Source organism: Charadrius vociferus, unplaced genomic scaffold, assembly GCF_000708025.1.
Source record: "Charadrius vociferus isolate BGI_N301 unplaced genomic scaffold, ASM70802v2 scaffold32, whole genome shotgun sequence".
Lineage (NCBI taxonomy): Eukaryota > Metazoa > Chordata > Aves > Charadriiformes > Charadriidae > Charadrius > Charadrius vociferus.
The window spans coordinates 2,084,147-2,103,003 of NW_009647856.1; the positions used below are offsets into that span (position 1 = coordinate 2,084,147).

An 18,857-nucleotide genomic window follows, 5' to 3' on the forward strand; every position below is an offset into this window, starting at 1 on the left:
CAGACACGAATGGGAAAAAGCAGACTTATCATGTATGCATAAATCTAGCATTTGAACATTCAGAAACATATTTGGAAATTAACTCCACACCATCTAGCCTTATGAAGACAGAAGGCAGAGATTTTCAAATACGTTGAGGATCCACATTTCTCTCAGCTGGATGTCATTTCAGCAGGTTGTTTAACAGTAGGCAAACTGCAGTAGGTCAAAGACAAGAGTTCCCATAGATGGATGTAATCCAAAGCAGGACAATTAGGCATTTTATCGTCTAGTACACTTTCTAGATGCCCTCACAACATCATTTTCTACATGATATGAATGACACACACTTTTGCAGTGAAGACAACCTCCCAGTTCCTGTTGTGTAGGGATTTATTGACTGCAGTATGCAGAGCTGTACCTTCTCACTGAACTGAATTTGCCCACCTTCACCTCTGATCTGTTGATTTTTTTTACACTTCAGTGAAAAATACTTTAATCTCTGACAGTTTGTCTTTACAAACGTTTTAATAACTGTAATCAAGCTACCTTTTAAATGTATTTTGCAACACACAAAAAGACTGAACTGCTTGAGCTATTTATCATAAAATGTGTTCTTTAGATTTCTGTTAATTTATGTAGCTCCTTCCTTTAATCCTCTGAATCTTTTACACATTCTTTTAAATATATCAAAAGCAAAAGACTTCACCGTGCAGAACTGGAAGTGTTACACTCTTTTGCATTATACATGAAAACAGAAGCATGTGCTTTCTCTCTCCCAGTTTTCTGTGTTCCCAGCTGCGGTTGCATTCTTCCTCTTTGCCACCGGATTGTGCTGGGAGCCCAGACTGAGAACATTGTCTCCTATTCTGTACGGTCCTACATTCCGTCATACCGAAAACTAAAAGTGGTTATCCTACTGCTTTGCTGAAGAGGAGTGGGCTGGTAAATCACAGTTCTGAAAGTGGCAGCCCTTAGGCACTGGGAACTTCTGAAAGCCGGTCCTCCAAGCACCTTGCACAATCTAAGTTAGAGCAAGCCAGGATCTGCTTCTAGGCCCATCAGGTTCCATCGAAACCTTGAACCAATATAAGTAGACCAAATACTTGTAATAATACCAATTAAAAAAACTCCTAACCCCATTTGCTATCATGAAAATCGGCAATAATGCCAGAGAAAAGAGAGAGAGATTACAATGGAGAGAAGATCAGAATCAGATGCAGCCCCAGCGTGGGGCCCATTAGCTATTTCTATTATTTCTATTATTTCTATTTATACACATACCAAATCGCCCAATACCTGAATTCAGAACTATGACTTTGTACATCACAGCTGTGGACAATATAGACCTTGAAACTTTCTGATAATGTTGTCTGGCACTTAACTAAGAAGATACACATCTATTAGTTCCTTATTGAAAGGAAATCTCTTGCGACTGCTGTATAGATTATTCACTGAATACTTGCACTGTTTCCCATGTTGAAATGAAAAGCTAAGTGTCTGAATGAATCCTGTGAAATTATATTTATTCATAGTATTATTGCTGGTGCCAGTAACAGGATTTATTAGTATTATCTTGAACTATCAAATTGAGGCCTCTACCCAGTGATCAAAAAAAGAAAAACTGCATTGCGGAAAAGCTGTATGTTACACAGTGGTATAAGAAACAGTTTCAAAGAGATGTATGTTAAAAAAATCTCTATCATAATCCTAAGTAGGAGCAAAATAACAGTAGACTTCACTTGTTCCCTTTCAAATATTTATATATATAATTCCTTTACACAGTCAAGATTAATTAACTTTATTTCAAAGATAATGATAATTACCCAGAGAGATTTATGAAGAATTTTTTCATTTCCTGTCATAAAACTGCAAGCGGAACTTTGTTATGAACTTCTACAGGGCCAAGATTTCACTGTGAACAACTCGACTAAGGAGCTGAATGAACTTCAATAATTAAATATGCACAGGCTGCAGGATTTAGATAAAACTTTTAAGGGATTTTTCTTGCCATACCTAGTTCATCAAAGTACGTTTCTGTTCCATCTTCATCCATTACTGAGCAGACAAGTCTTGCTTTCAAGAATGTTGTCCACTTGTTCACGAGACTACGCTGACCACCTGTGTCATTCTGGAAAGGAATATTATTTTCAGAAAAAAAAAAAAAAAAGCAACACAGCTAACATTTTACTAGTCTTCCCTACATTTTCCTCAGGTTCATTTGACTCATCATCTAGACAATTATGCTGGTAAATTCAATATAAAAAATAGATAGGCCTAAACTGAATCCCCTCACCTAAACGCTCCAGATACAGAAAAAACAGGACCTAGTTTTCTGAGCAGACCTTCAATGCTGGGCTAGCAGGCTTGGGCGGGCTGGGCAGTGGACTGTGTGCAGCAGCAGTCTGTGTAGGTATGACTGGAAAGGACTGGAGGTCTGTTTCGCTCACTGATACCTAGTGTGGAGAAGTCCACGCTACCTCTAAAAGGTCTAATAGTCCTATGGAGGGATGTTTCTTCTAGTCCCGACCGCTGTATAGCTGCATCAGACCTAGTAAGCTGTGCTGGCCCATGAGGTGGATGCTCTAAACTGAATTCAGAAATGATGGCTAGCATGGGTCAAGCTAGTTTTGCACTGTTGCCAGTCCTGCTAGCTTGGTCCAGAGCTGGCTTCGTCACAGCTTGCTCAAGGATCTTTCCATCTCTCTCCGGTGCAAGGTGGAAACTGTAAATGCTAAACCAGATGGTGCAGCACAGAGGTGACAGCTCCTGCCTCCTTAGGCTGGTGAACGCCTTAGATAAGAGCTGCACAGCACAATGTCACTCAAGGAAAGGGAAAAAGGAAATGTAGAAGTTGGGCAAACGGCATTTTGATGAAATGTTGTGCATGTTTCACTACTGCTCCTGGAGCTGGTAATCTGACTTTTTGGGTGACCCAGGGTCTTTTGGGTGAGTCTTTCTTGGCACCACTGTACTAATATAGTTGGCCAGTCTCAAAGGTGTGGATGCATGAATATGATGGTATACAAGTATACAAATGTGATTGGCTCAGATTTATTTTCATTGGCTTTGGGATTCTGCCACTGACTGCAGTGTAAGCCTAAACAGGCTGAAGCCTTTCAGAAATCATCTGGGCTTCATTATAACAGCAACAATAACAAATACAACTACAATTGTGTGAAATGTCTTCTTGCAAAATACCCAAAAAGGCTTTTGGGCACCCTCACAAAAATACAGAAAACAAATTATAAAAGAGATCACATGCCTCATCATATTGCCAGTTTAACACAACCCCAAACACACCCTCACACCCATGCACAACAACATCACAAAGCACCAAATTTTAATGAAGACCCAGATTAAAGACAGGGAATACACAAATGCTCACAACTATCTTCCTGAGCCTTTCCAAAAGAAGGAATGAAAAGGCTAGCAGTAATTGTGCATTTATAATTCTTCTCTCATTAAAAAAAAAATCCATTTCACCAGAGATATTAATAGCTGCTTCAATCATTTTTTATCTACAGTTGATTACAGATACGAAAAAGGAAATAGAGACAATGAGGAGCGCTGTGATCATAGATTAATTACTGCACAGGAGTAGCCGTAACTCCTGAATTTAATTTTCCTGTGCATGTTTTTAAAGCCAGGCTCACACATACATCAATGCAAGAACTCAGGAGGACAGATATTGTAAAAATTAAAACAATATTTGAAAGTTAAATCAACTAATTTAAAAGTTTGGCTCTGATATTTCCAATGTGTTTCAAAGATTTTGAGTGTGTTTGCGTACATGTGTGTGAAAGATTTCACTGTCTTATAATTCAGTTTTTCTAAGCAAAGAATGTACCTCATTTGTGCAAAGGACATCAAGTTTGGAAATTCAACACTGGTAAAACTATTCTGAGTCAGTCAGAGAAATGCACAAATCCCCGAATCTCTAAATTTCCATATCATTACAGGTATAGCCAGATATACATAACATGTTCAGATCTGAGCTGTGTGTTCAATAACAGATCTTAATTATGAATGTGGAAGCTGAAACAGGAAATTTGTTGCGAATACAAATCCAAGGCTTTTCAATCATTTAGTCTTATAGCTTAACATGCCACGCTAGCAGCACGTCCCAACAACCTGGCAAACAAAATAGTTCTTACTGGGCATATTCTTGCAATCATTGAATGAATTTGCTTTGTGCTGCCACTGTTGTCTGTGAGTCTCTCTTTGAAGAAGAAGTAGATTTTGGCATCGTTGGGGTCAGTGCCATCTGGGATAACATGAGCATCCACAAAAATAGGCTCTGAAATGAAACAGTATACCAAAAAGATGAAACCAAAAGATGTATCAGTATAAGCAATTAAAGAATTAACAGTTACTGACTGCTTCAAGGAAATGCTATATAATGCGTATAGAGGTACTGCTGTGCCAGGTTAAGATATACGCTGTAGCCTCATGTCTGTATATACCAGATATCACCAGGTAAATGGCTTCCTGTTGGCAGCCTTAAGTTTCTGCGTTCTCACATTTTATCCCACAGCAGATTTTTAGAAAAGCAATTAAAACGCAGAAGCAGTAGTATTAGATTACTGCAGAGATTCAAAGACTTGGAGGAAGAAGAGGGAAGGATCAGTGTGTTATCAGGGGCACTTAAGGGAAGACTCGTTGATGCAAAACATAAAAGTAAGTTGTTGGAAGACTCATTAGGAAAAGAACACACAAGGTATATAAGTGAGAGGGGAATATAACTTGGGGAACAGAGAAAAGGAAAGCAGGGTACACAAATGCTTCACCAGCTTTTGCGTTCGTATCAGAGATTGATAAACATAACCAAGTGTACATGCAAAGCTGCAGAGGAGCACTAGTGAGAGAGCAAAATAATTTATATCCTTAAGAGCAAGCATATAATGGACAGCGGAGGAGTCCTCAGAGGACCTTCGCCTTTGTCTGAAGGAAGAAGCGGACCCTCTTCCTGCACGAAGGCTGTATCTTTTCAATGGTCGTGCAAGATTGCTCGGTTGGTTGAAATCCAGTAAAAATCTTTAAGCGATCCGATACAAAGGTAGGATGTCTGACAAAAAAACCTCACTTCAGACTGCAGCATTTTTCTAGTCACGTGAGCCCATTCCAAATTAATAGAACAAGTGTCATGACTCTGGCTCTAAAAAAACATGGAAATAAATTGTGCTCATCAAGCACCTATTCTGAGCATATGTAACAGGTAAATTTTCCAGAAATTAGGCATTTTAGTTGTTCATTTTCCCTAATTCACTTTAGGGTGTACACTTCAAGGTGTGCAGATAAGTATAAGAATCTATGGCAAACAGAAGAAAACATTAGAAAGCAGACATAGTTTCCCGTTCATAGTGAATTGAATTTATTCTGATTGCAATTCTGTGATTTCACGGTAGTCACAGCCACACAGGAATAACAAGTCATCCTAAAAATAGTCAAGACAAAAACACAGTAACTTTATTTCAACATAGCTGAAGGCTTTTTAAAATTGGAACTGCTATGTCAGTTGTTCTATAAACTTTGACATATATTCTACTCAGAAGGTTCACCACCATTTTAATTCAAAACAGTTTAATTGGAAGAAGTCTTCTTACCCGTAAAGTCAGAGAGAATTTTCACATTGATTTCAGTGAGGCCAAGAGTTAAATGTTTGCACTCAGAAATCAATTTTCCTACTGTGTTTTGACAATTTCTTACCACTAAAATAAATGGCAATAATTGTCACTGACTTCTCTGATAATGGGACTCCCTTCTGCACACATTTTGAATGCAAGTGGTTGGGAGTGTTCTGGATGGAGGTGGATCAGCCTGAATTACCTGAAGTTGGTAATTCATTTGGAAAGATTAAGAATCAAGCACTCTGATTTAAGGCAATGACTGGTGCATTAGAGGTGGACACGGCACTTCCCTAGAAGTCAGATTGTCCTACCACTTGCCATTCGAAAGGTTTTAACGCACTTTACCTCCAACAGTTTGGTTCAGTCTTAATGCAAAAATGTCCATCAGGTGGGGCAGCCTAAGAGGTTGGCTCATGCAGTGAACCCTTTACATCTATTGAATTGTCTATAATATGTATTTACACACATTTCTTCACAGTTCAACTTCATAAATTAAATTCAGAGAAAAGCTCTTTAAAAGACAAGATCTTTATTTTAAACAAAACAAAGCAGAACCTCTGTGAAACCCATTAAAAGTTCTGGTAAAACAAAGACATCTCACCACTCAGCCACTTGGAGTTGTGTTGGTCGGTTCGCACTGCATTCCTCCTGGTCAGGCTCCGAAAAATGGCCGCATCTGTCCCCATGAAATCAATATACATTCCTGAAAAAAGCTCTTCATCTGCAAAGAATTGAAATGGAGGGGAAAAAACAAATGCACCGTTATGGCTTTTGGGAAATCCATGTTTACTGTCCTATTTTTATTTTAAACTCGTCAGCTCTTTATTTACACAGGAGTCTGTACAGATAAATATCTGTAGGGTAATAGGATTGGGGGTTCCCTCTGATTTACAAAGACACAAGCTAGAATGCATGAGACTCATCAGATTTTTCTTAAAGACTTTAGGGAACTGCGTAACTAAATGCAACGGCAGAACTGCATATGTGGTGAACCTTTCTTTGATACAAAGTTCCATTGCTCAACTTTCTCTACTAAGGATCACTGGAAAATCAGGCTAGTGTTATCAAAAAGAATCATATTCAATTTTTCAAGTACATACTTCAAAAAGCTTTTTTTTTTTTTTTTTAACGGAAGTAGACAAAATGACTGGGCTGAATTTATTGCTGGTGTAAGCTGGCACAACATCTGTTGCAGTCAATGGATCAGTGCCAATTTTTGCCAACAGTACTGTCAAGGCTGCCCCAGGCAGCCTCAAGCTGACTTCAGTATTCAGAGGCCAGACAATCATATTATTGAACTTTACGCAGAGTAATATGGAGCAACAATTGTCCCCTTTTATGTACTTCATTCTAAGTATAGGGTCATTATGCTTGAAGAGAATTAGACATGCAACTCACATTAACAGAACTATGAACTTCTGCTCCCTGTGCAGGGCTGAAAACTCAGTCCATCAGTCAGGATGTATACCTGTGTTTGTGTGCATCTGTGTGTGTGCATAAATATATGTATATATAATTATAATTCTAATTACATATACTATCATTTTCTACTCCGTGAATAACCAAGCAATTTCCACTGACTAATGACAATGAAACCCCAGAGTAGAAAACAGTAGCTAAAATAAACTCTAACTCTCCGAGTGGGAGTGGTGGCTGAATACATTCCAGTACAGCTGGGTCCTTTGATTGATGTTTTTGTCTGAATTCCTGGGCTACCCAGAGAGTGTGGTCAAGCTGGCAAGACTCACAAGTTCAGAAGCGCTTGAGGCTATTTTTACGCTCTGTGTGCGTGTGTGTATGTATGTGTGTGTGTGAATCAATATGGAAGACTATTGGCTCTTGAGAGAATTAAAACTCTGGAGATTTTGTTGTTCTGCTGCTGGCTAGAGCCTGAATTGAACCCCTTCAGAGCAGCCAGCAGCCACTCTTCTGCTCTCGTTTCTCCCAGCGATGACAAGATGCATACACAGGGGATTTAAACAATGCATTCACTGCATGATTGTGAAGCATTTACTTCCTGAGCATGTCTTGACAGAATGAAGTTAGATCTATACTGATTTATAACTGATTTTGTCTATTGGCCTCATTGCCTCAATCCCTCAGAGCTCTATTGTCATTATGAAATAAATTGGCTGAAAGAGATCAGGCTTATAGTTCTCACTAAATGTTATGTACAGTCCTATGCATATACACATACGCACAGACTTTAACAATAGAACTACACTATGTAATTTTAATCCTATTACATGTCAATGCTGTTAGTTATGTTATAAGCATTCCTAGCGTCTACTTGTTAATCACGTATCAGACAATATTCATCAGCTCCACTTCCTTTTGGTTAAATTCTTAAATTCCACACAGCACTTGGTCTGCACGGCACAACAAGTTCACACTACTTCTCTTTGTTATTGGGGGAATTGCTGAATTGATGAGTTATGTCTGCTTGTATAAATATCTCAGAGTCTGGATGGGGAGAGACATGCATCCTGCATGTTAGTTATGCCAAGTTTCTTCAAAGGACATTTTTCATTGCCTCGATGCAAAAGTGTCTTTGTATAATGTTCAAATTTGTTTTTATAGCATCACTTTCCTCTGAAGGGTGAATCAGCTTTCCTGCTGTATTCTAGGCTGGTGACGCTCAAAATTGTCAAGGAATTGCAGCTATATTTAAAAACGGTTCTTTTGTTGTGGAAGAGTTACCTAGTCTGGCAGTATTTCCTATCTTCTGAAGTGAGGGGAAGGAATTCCTCCTGCAGAAGAATGCTCAAAAGAGAGTCCAGTACATGGGCTCAGTCCTCGCATTTTAACTCAAGCTGTGATTTACAAAATCTTCCTTTTTCTGCCATGGATATTGAGGCTAAATTCATTCAAGCTTAAATGTTTTTGGAGTGACTGAACTTTGTAGTAACAGGGTGAAAGTATAAAACTCAGTCTGTGGTACTCTTTTGAAAAAGAATGTGACCCTTGAGGAATAATTTAAACTTTGTAGATCAATTATGTCATGAAAGATAAGTCAAACACTAGGGAAGGTCTCTTCAGTCACTTAACTGAGAGATCAAGGAAGATAACGTAAAGTCTACTGAGATGAACAAAACTGCCGTAGATCTATTGTAGAAAAAAATCAGCTTACTGTATACACGGTAATTCAGAAACAACATACTTAATGGTGTTTCATAAGACCCAGAAGGAACAAGGAAAGGAAACTTTAGTTTTTAATGACAGTTGATTCACTTAATAATACCAGAACTGCAATGAGTAGCAGTGGATGAATCCACCCCTGACTGAACAAACATTTTCTTTACGCAGTGTCTGTAAACACTGACCATAGATCACTGATGAGATAAAGATATAAGTGCAGCCAAGCTTCAGAGAGGTACCTCGGTAGCATTTGCCTGTCTTCTAAAGGTGCTTCAGTTCTCACCTCTGTGGTGAATCACATGTCCTTTCTACTAAATATACTTGCGATGAGGAATCAAAAAAACAAGTTAATTTATATTTTGAACAGACCATGTAGGATAGACTACATGACACTTCCCTTAAGCACTATGAGACTCAAACTTTAAAGGAAATATCGGGCACCAGTTGTAATTGCCATTGTTTTCATTGGAAGCCAAGTCACAGAACCACCACATGTTGTTCCCTTGTAAACCTTGGGTGAAATACACAGTCCCCGTGTGCATTCAGTTTTATTTGCTAAGAGAGCCTGAAAAATCTGTGCTGTTCTCTTCATAGCCAAAAATATGGCAAGGAGCAGGCACATGTGGAAAAATCAAGGCATTGGCACTAGAAGCCTGTGAACATGCAGCAGACATGAAAGGTCGGGTTACACTAAGTATATATAACATGTCTCATGGTTGAAAAAAAACACAAAAGAGCTTCTTTTACTGATGACTTTGGTTGCACAAAGTGTATGTTCCCTTTGAGTTTTCAGTTAGGTGTGATATAGGCACTAGAGTAATTCTTTGCATGGGGTATATCTCACAGTCACTGAGTACAGTTGCCACCAATTCACAAGAATATTTGGGGTCCGTCAGTTGTATCACTTTCTGGCCTTTCAGATGGAAGAAAATTGGAAAATTGGTTGGGTATAAAGCCAACTGAAGAATGAAGAGCCTCGCAATAGCTGGTGGGCTCTACAGCAGAGATGACAACAAAAATGACATTCAAAGTAACTAAATTCTTCAGGCTTTCTTTCCCTGGCTACTCTGAGATTTTACAAATAATTAAATGAGACACAAGTGCTGTCTAGGATGAACAAGGTCAGAAACTGTTCAAACATGAAATGCTAGACAGGGTGGCGCAAAGTTGAAACTAATCCTGGGAAAAAATATGTGAGCTGGAAAAGGGACAATCTTTTGTTTTCTGTTTCTCTCTCTCCCCTTCAAAAGCTTATTTCTACATTTCATTTGTACACCCACCTTTAGCTTCCTGTAAACCTTGAAACAAGGATGGACCAAACCCTTGGGCCCATCAGCCAGACACAAGGTACTGCTCCTTGGAGGCTGAATTCTGTGTCCAGCCTGTTCCAGGTATCCCATCAGCCCACATCACACACGTTCATACGGGTTCAGACCTCAGCAACTGGGAGTATTTTTACTTACTGATCATAACAGACACCGTGTTCACATTTGGGTTGAAAGAACAACGTCCCTTTCCTGATTCACACTTGGAGTCGATCTTGAAGATTTGTTCCTGCAATGTAGATTTGTGTGTCACTTCTCATTTCAGAAACCAGTAGACGTAAAGTGATTTTTATGCTTGGCTGTTTCCAGCATTAAGAATGCTCAGCACTGCTGGGCACTTTTGCTGTACTATCAGCAGTTTAGCTTTCTTATTCTGAATTTCATCATCTTTTTAGACAACTTTTTCATTGGCACCCAGTTATTTTCAAGACTCTTGTTATAAATTCAAGACAGTGGAACAAAGAATTTTTCCCTCTAGCTCAGTTATGCTTTGGAGAGGTTGACTGATCTCTGCAATAACATCTGTGGAGATTACTTCTGTGGTTTTGAAGTTATTTATCATTTATTTGCTGAATGCATGGTGATTGTTATACTAGTCTAGGACATTATAATAGAGCTACTAGAACAATAATGCATATTAAATAAAAATCTTTCATGACAACCACCATTTGGTGATAGTATAAATCATCTGCTCTTTACTGAGCTATCAGATCTCCAAAAATCCCCTAAATCATACTTATTTTCTTCAATGCCATCTCTTGGATTATGTGTAGAGCTCCAATTCCTTAGGCATGGTTTAATCTCTTTTGCCATAGCCTGAGATCTCGGAATTTTTTTTGTTGTTTAGGAATCTTGGTACAGGGTTTTGCTTATATTTTATGTGATTTATAAAGAAGAAATACATCTGGCAAAGTAGAAGCAACCTGGACTACAGCTTGAAATACAAACAGTCTGAATATCTTTAGAAAAGTCGCCCGTCTCCGTGCACCTCTTCACTTCTTGGTTCCCAGCAATACTGAAGAGCACGCTGTGCTGAGTGAGAAGGGACTCGGGACCCAGTCTGTTCCTTTCAAAACTGCAGTCAGTAGTGGCAGAGACATCAATCCATAGCACAGCGACTCGCGTACCATTGTATACTAAGCAAGTAACTTGTTCCCTATAGACTCCTATAACAAACTTCTAATTTTTAATAAAAGGCCAAAAGATGCAATTGCAAGGAAAAAACCAACCAAACTTAAAACATTTCTGTTTCAACAGAAAAAGGTAGCTGACAAAAATTCCAAAGAAAGGCTTCTGTGATGTAGATGCCAATTTATTAGTTATTTAACAGAGGGCAGCAACTTTTCATATTCCCTTGAACAATTAATGTTAATCACAGGGGAACGGGGAAGCCACACAGACCACTGATGAGCCATTTGGTGACAGCGAATTGGAAACTCCACCAACCTGAAACTCTCAGCTACAGCAGGAAGTTTTCATTGCCCCCTGTCTCTTTTCTCGCTCTTCTGTTTTGCCTAATTTAATCACAGAGATCTTATCTATTGTTTCAGCAATAAGCTCTCTAAACAATGTTAAAACATTAGTATGAAGTTTCTAATATGATCTTGGTTTTTTGTTGTTGTTGTTGTTTTAATTCTAGATTAATATGCAGCTTGTTGTTAATCCATATTTACTGTATTATACCACTATTTACCAATTCAAAATGCCCATTATTGCACTATTAAACTAGCTCCAGGATTACACTTGATTTTCATATATATTAAACTACTTTTTAGTCTATAATTAATTCACATAGTCATTACATTTCCTTCTGTTTGCATTTACTTTGACATTAGAATATATTTGGGTGACTAAGAGAGTCATTACCAAAGACCAAAATATCAAGTGTGCCGAGCAATAGAATTAATTATTTTTTAACCTCTGTTTCAGGGAAAGGGCAACATTCTGCCTCATCAATGAAACTGCCCTTTATTTGTGAGATTATGTGGACTCCTGGAGACAAAAGAGCAAAACAGGCCCAGTTTTATGATTGTTGGATACGACTCTTACTGTCAAATTTGTAGCTTCTAGAGAAAAACAGATGTGCTTTCTAAAATATCCATTTTGCACGTGCAAAACCAGCCTTCGGTGTATGGAAAACTGTACTAAATTACAAGTGAAATGATAAAAGCAGAGAAAAAAATGAGTTCTCACTAGTCCCATCAGCACTACATAGTTGGTCATTCTGCTCGATTAATTAGTCATGCACTGATATACGCAATGAGTTCAGAAGGAAATACTTGCTTTTAAACTGTTATGCTATTGTTGGCCTGTACAGTAATGGCTTTGAGCACGCGAAGCCTACAGTCAAGTGTCTGACAGACTCCAGACATCGGAAACAGCAGTTTATTTAATCAATTGATCATAGGCATGTAGTTATACAGACAGGCTAAGTGAAGCCAGTTTTGCTCTTCCGAGACATGCATCTTTATTTTTAACTTACGAAATTTAACATCTTGCATCATCTGGAGGTGTCACTCTTCCGAGACATGCATCTTTATTTTTAACTTAAGAAATTTAACATCTTGCATCATCTGGAGGTGTCATTCCCTGCCCCCCCTCTACCCCTAATCTCATTTACAAAACCCCTAAAGTAATGAGATTCAGAGTTCTGTGGACTACAGTACTACTACTTAAGCTGATAAAGGAATATTTAATTAATTAAAGACAAATGAGATTGCTTTCCATGTTTTAAATAATTTGTCAAGAAATAGGAAAATGCTGAGAAAAGCTGACCTCAGTTTCAAAATACATCAAAATAAGTTAATGCATACTCTGTTACTCAGAATGATGGATTTGCTTATTCAGTTCTACTTGCTTGTGCTTTTAAATCCAGGACTATGAACCTCTACTTTTAGATAACTCATTAGGACTGAAGGCATGGTGATTCAGGCTACATACTCTGTTTAAGGAGGCTGGAGCCAGGTACGGATCTACCAAAAGTCTCTGAGATCACCCTATGCAAACTTACCTGGAAAAACAATGATTTATCACCTCCCTGGCAACCTCTGCAGTAGTCTTGGGTCTTGGCCAGAATTCCCATCCCACTCCCAATGAAATCAGTGATGAATTTCCCAGTGTCTTCCCTAGCAGCCAGCCCAGCTTTTAAAGCTGCCTGCACATGGCAAGACTCCAGGTAGCACTCTCTGATCTTCCTTCCCAACACATCTGCTTCCACGTCGTACGGGAAAATATACTGCACACCCCCTGTGCCTGCAGACATGAATCTGACCCAAAAGCTACTGAGGTGCTGCGTCTCGGTTAAGTGCTTTTCTTTCTCCTTCTGGTTGCTTAATTTATTACCTATTACATTTGCACACAAACAAACATTTCACTTTCAAATCAGGAAACTTGGACAATATACTCACGAAACATCTGGTACTTTGTATATTGAAAATACACAGTGAAACTGAATATAGAAAAACTGGAGACCTATCTGGAGAAAATAAGATTTATACCCCGGAAGATCTCACAGTGATGAGAAAACTTACCAACTTCATCCCAGCAGAATATAATGGGGCAAAATTTGTGCACCAGATGAAAGTTTCCTGTACTGGGATTGCACCTAGTGGTTATTAAGCTGAAGTCCAGCAAACCTTCACATACCTGAACTGTTAGCCCACTTAAGGGCTTCTCCCAGGAATCAGTAACACGTGGAAGTTATAAAGAGTGGACTGTATATTTTACTTTTTATCTAACTGACTGCTTCCTTTCAAGTATTTCTTGGCAATTTTTCCAAAAAATAGTAGGAATGAATTCACCAGACAATGTCAAATAAACGTAGCACCAAATGTAGCCCAGCCTTTGGTATGACGGTGGAATTTTGGACAACCATCATATTTGAGGCATGGCTTTTGATCATGGCTTTGCTTCTAGCTGGTAACAAGTCAAACAACTATGGATCTTTGCTCTTTCTCTGTTTAACATGGGTGAAGGAACCTATTCGGATCATTGATTTTTCCATTTTCAAAATTTTGAGTTTTGCGTAACAGTAGTAAGGTGCATCACGAAACAAGTGGATGAAATGCAAAGAGGTTTACCTCGGACCTGCGGCCTCTGTTCACATACACGCACACAGGGCTGAAGGCGCCGCTGCCGCAGACATACAGGTGTGTGCGATTGTACGACTGTATCACGCGCACAAAATTTCCACAGCCGTGCTGCAGGGAACACAGAAAAAAATAATTTGACATTGGCAAATATTATTAGATGTTGGGAACTCTAGGGAAAAGACATGGTTTATAATTTTAACAGTATCATGAAAACAGCTACTGAATTTGGCAGTCTCTGGATGTGAACAGCTGTAGACTTCTGTTTTCTTTTCATGCCATTTTGCCTAGTCTGGGAACCAGGCATTGACAGGGCAACACAGAGGAGTTATAGAGTAGTGCATGTAACCTTCCCATTTCCACACAGCAATCTAATTTTCATCCACAGACTCCTCTGTACCTTGCACGAGAAGAAGCAGAGCCTCCGCAGGAAAACAAGAAGTAACCTTATGAAGTTTGCTTAAGGACACTTCCAAAACAATATCTTTTTCCCCCCTAATTTTTTCATCATAGCTGGAGGTAATTGAAAAGAAAAGCAAGGCCCAATCTCAGATCCCATTATTTGTATAAACAACTTCTTTGCAAAACTTTAACACTCTGAACAAGACAAAGGAAGTTTGCAGTGAATTGTTGCTTCATATTGAAGACCAACAGCAAGATCTTCAAATCAGCTTGAAAACTAAAACAGAATGTTAAGGGCCACACAGTTTCACACCATTGGATTTACAGTTTTCTCCTTCCAGCATACCCCTTTCTTCTCTTGCTCTTTCCTTTTTTGACTATAATCAACTGTTAATGCACTCTAGGTTGAAAATAGATTTTTTTTTCTGAGTATTATTTCTTACTGCGATCACAGAACTGCCTTCGTATTCAATCATCCAAACCTTCACCAAAGACAGTGAGAATTGCATGTGTTCTATGAGCACAGGATTGGAAACTGTGCCATCAGTCATTTTCATGAAAATCAGCAGAGTTAATCCTTGTTCAGCAGACTGCACAGTTTACTCATATTTAAAGGCATTCACATCTTTTGTTCAGCAGAAGCTGATACTGTACTACAACGTCTGAAAACTGGTGCATAACTGTAGGTAGTTCAGAGTTCATAGGAGTTTCTCTACAGGGAACACTGCATGTCCTCAGTTAAGTATTAGCTCCGGCTATATCTGAAAAATCCTTTAACTCAGTCAAAATATATTGTTTCTCTAAAGCTGCAGGCTGTTCCTAAATGTTTCCATTTTCTCATATCAAGCTATCTTAGTTTGGCTCAGAGACAGCTTTAGTAATGTCTTACTGTCAAAACCATGTTTTTCTCAGCAGTACTAGCAATCCACATTACGGCTGCAGAAAGGGAAGAAGGACAGGTGAAAGTATACCACTGGCTTATATATGCTAGAGTGTAAACTGATGCTTTCTTTTCTTGCTGTTTGCAGAAAACATTTCTAGAAGGCTCCTAGAAAAAGGATTACATGCTGAGAAATCTCAGAATGAAAGTCTTCAGGGATCAGGAGCAGGAAACAATGTCTACATGAACAGTACTGGTAGGTGGCACTTGCTACTCTGCTTCAGTACCACGCCATGTGCTTTCCAATGTGTCTATGGTAAGAACACAAGGGTGGTTAGATGAACGGCTCTTTTCTGTAAGGATGGCCTTCTGGGGTAACCATCTGACTTGTCTCATCACTGATGATTTATAGACAAGTAACACAAGTTGGCTCAATACCAACAGTCACATATTTTAACGCTGTCCGGCAGGAAGACCATTTCATGATCTTTTCTGAACCTTTGCCCATCTTCCTAGTGTTGAACCACTGAACTCCATTTGCAATTCGCTACGTGATTAATCTGGGTACTGCACTGTGACTCCACAACCCAACAAAGCAAAAAATTGTTATTTCATAATATATTCTGTGGCATTGCCATACAAGAGCACCTACAGTTCAGTTTATTTCCCTTTCCTTGACAGTGAAGTACTTTGTGCTTTTAAATCAGTTGGGTCTGAGGTGATACGAAATAGTTGTCTTTAGGATGGATGTTTGTCAAAGGCGGTGCCTAAGCTCGAGATATTCATATATCTCTTCTCTTCTCTCGGAGAAGAGTTCTTCTCTCGGAGCTGACACCGACACGCACTCAGTAATGGTGTCTGGGGAACTGCCTTACCGTGGACATCTGTAAGTCAGATGTCTATGGCATAGGATCTCACCACAGTAAATGTAGAGAAATAGATGTCATACTAATGTCAGCATTCAAGTTAGCCTGGTGAACATGCTATTTAGAAGCGACAATTTCTTTTCAGCAATGAAAAAGGCAGTCAAAGATGACAAATTCAGGCACCAATGTTTATCTAACGGTAGGGCAAACGAACCCTCCCTGCACCTCCTTGGAAAAGAATTTGCTGATTGCATAAAGTACTTCACTGGCTGCTCCAAGACTATCTGTTCCTCTTCTACCTTGTGATAATCACCATTGACTAATAGGACAAATGTTATCATACATTCACTCCCCCCCTCGCCCCCTTTTTTCTTTTTTTTCTTATGTAAAAAATTCTAATTCAGTTGAAACTGTTAATTCTTCTGAATTCATTCTCTGCTTCTTGCATTATTATCAAGAATGAAGCTCACAAGAATGCTGTTAAAGTAGAACTATAAATTTTAAATTGCAAACAGTGATTTAGCATTGGGTTGTCTATTCCTCATTATTTCAGTGAGCGTTCAATAAGACACATCATTGATTTTAGTGGGGGCAGCAGGTGCTCTTCAGTAGCTTTTTTCTCCCCTCTTTTAAACTCTTGAGGACAAATACTAAGAAACTTAGTGTAAATTTCCATTTTTGGAACTTAACTTTTCTTCTGCAATGCACAGCTGGGATTAAATAAAATCAGTTAAAGTTGATGCACATGGACATTCTTAATTAACCACGTTACAGGATATTAGCTGTACCCACAATTAAACTATTGTAAAACCAGAGGTTCTACCCAGAAATCTGTCCACTAAGGCAGCAACAATTGGGTACTCCAATATGATTAAAAGCTAGGAAAGTCTCACCACTAAATACCCAACATTAAAAGTTCTCTGGAGATCCCAGTACTTAGTAGTTTCTTAGTAATTTTTCCCTGTGTATCACATATTTTGCATACTGTTTTCTGCTTAGAGTTTCATCTAAGAGTGTCATCATATGTTGGAAACATGTATAAGACTAATGAACTTTTTGTATTTCAAAGAAAAGAAAATTCCTTAACCAGTCTATCACAAGTTGCTGATGCAGTTGACATAGTCAGTAACTAGGTTCAACTTTAATCACCTTTAATAAAGCTGTATGTTTGATTTTCACATTTAGTGCAACTTAACAGGCAACTATTTATAGAATTCACTGCAGTAACCAGAACAATGTAAAGATGTGTAGAAAAACAGACCATTCAATAGGAAAAATACTTCTTTTTCACTACCACAGTTATCAGGAAAGAAAGCAGATCAGCTGTGATACCAACCATAATATACTTATTAATAAAAAACTCATTCTGTTGCTCTGCAGCAATATAGTGAACCACTCTCCACAGTTTTGAAAAAGCAATATTACAGCAGCGCTCCAGTAGGCCAACCTTCTGCTTTCCTTACATTCATCAGCATTTGCAATAGATTTTCAAAATAAAGCCCCCAGATATTTTTCTTACAAAGTGGACTCAGGTGAATTATTGTAATATTGCAATAACTGAACTGCATGCTAACTGTAGGCTTAGTTAACAATACAAAATGTGTAGCTAAAATAGAAATATTAGTCATGATATAGAGACCTTTGAAATAAATAACAGTTTTTTATACCAAATTCAGTGGACGTTTGCATTAATCCTATTGTTTATGAAATTAAAAGCTATATTTATATACAACTTCTTATGTCCTTCAATCACTTCACTATTTATGATCCTATATATATGCTGAGGAGTATGTTCCAAAGATGATGATACCTAATGCGAAGGCTTCCAATTTCCATAGTTTTTTGCTTAAATCAAAATATAAGCAAAATTTCATTGTTTTTTCTTATAAAATTAGTAGTGGGAAATTGCGGTTTTCTAGCTCAACTTAGATTCTGAATTGTGATTCTAAAATACCAGTTGGAAAACAGATATATCTAAGGAGCTAAAAAGAAAACCAGGATAAAGACCTTTAGGTGCTGCTGAACTGGCACAGTCAAAAGGGAACTGAATAGAATTGAAATATGTCTTTCTGCTTTTTTTTTTTTTTTAACACTTTAGCTGTCTTCTGTGAATAAATTCTAGGCATATACAGTCTGTAAGTTCAAATTACTTTGGGAAGATAACCATGTTAATATACAACTCTGCCAATGACAGGATCTGCTGTATTGTGCTACTCACTGGGTCTTTCAAAATAGCTCATTTCTAGCTATTATCTATAAAAAGAGCATTGAAAATTATCATCTGATTTAGGTCCTTTGGAAGGTGTCTGCATTTAAATAGGCGAATAGTCAGCTGCAGTGCAAAATGACTCAACACAACTGCTCCATGGTCCGTGTTTCCTGTGATTCCAGAGACAACTTTTACCTCTTTCCAGTAAAGCATATTGGTTTCCAGATGCTTGTTCGGGCATTGTTTTGTGGAAGTAATGGAAAGAGGTGTTTGGGGTGTTCCTGAGCTTGGGGTTTTTAGGCTGCAGACAGTGGGTACCATGTGCCTGTGGAGTGTTCCT

General features: G+C 38.4%; 1 protein-coding gene across 1 annotated transcript in view; it reads right to left on the bottom strand.

Moving 5' to 3' along the window:
- SEMA3C (sema domain, immunoglobulin domain (Ig), short basic domain, secreted, (semaphorin) 3C) overlaps positions 1 to 18,857 on the bottom strand; it is a 120,213-nt gene that overhangs the window by 31,221 nt on the left and 70,135 nt on the right. The window contains exons 4-8 of the mRNA XM_009882925.1: positions 14,152 to 14,271; positions 10,211 to 10,301; positions 6,211 to 6,330; positions 4,137 to 4,279; positions 1,996 to 2,110 (exon numbers count right to left, since the gene is read on the bottom strand). Coding sequence (XP_009881227.1) covers positions 1,996 to 2,110; positions 4,137 to 4,279; positions 6,211 to 6,330; positions 10,211 to 10,301; positions 14,152 to 14,271 — 589 coding nt within the window. The remainder of the gene's footprint in view (positions 1 to 1,995; positions 2,111 to 4,136; positions 4,280 to 6,210; positions 6,331 to 10,210; positions 10,302 to 14,151; positions 14,272 to 18,857) is intronic.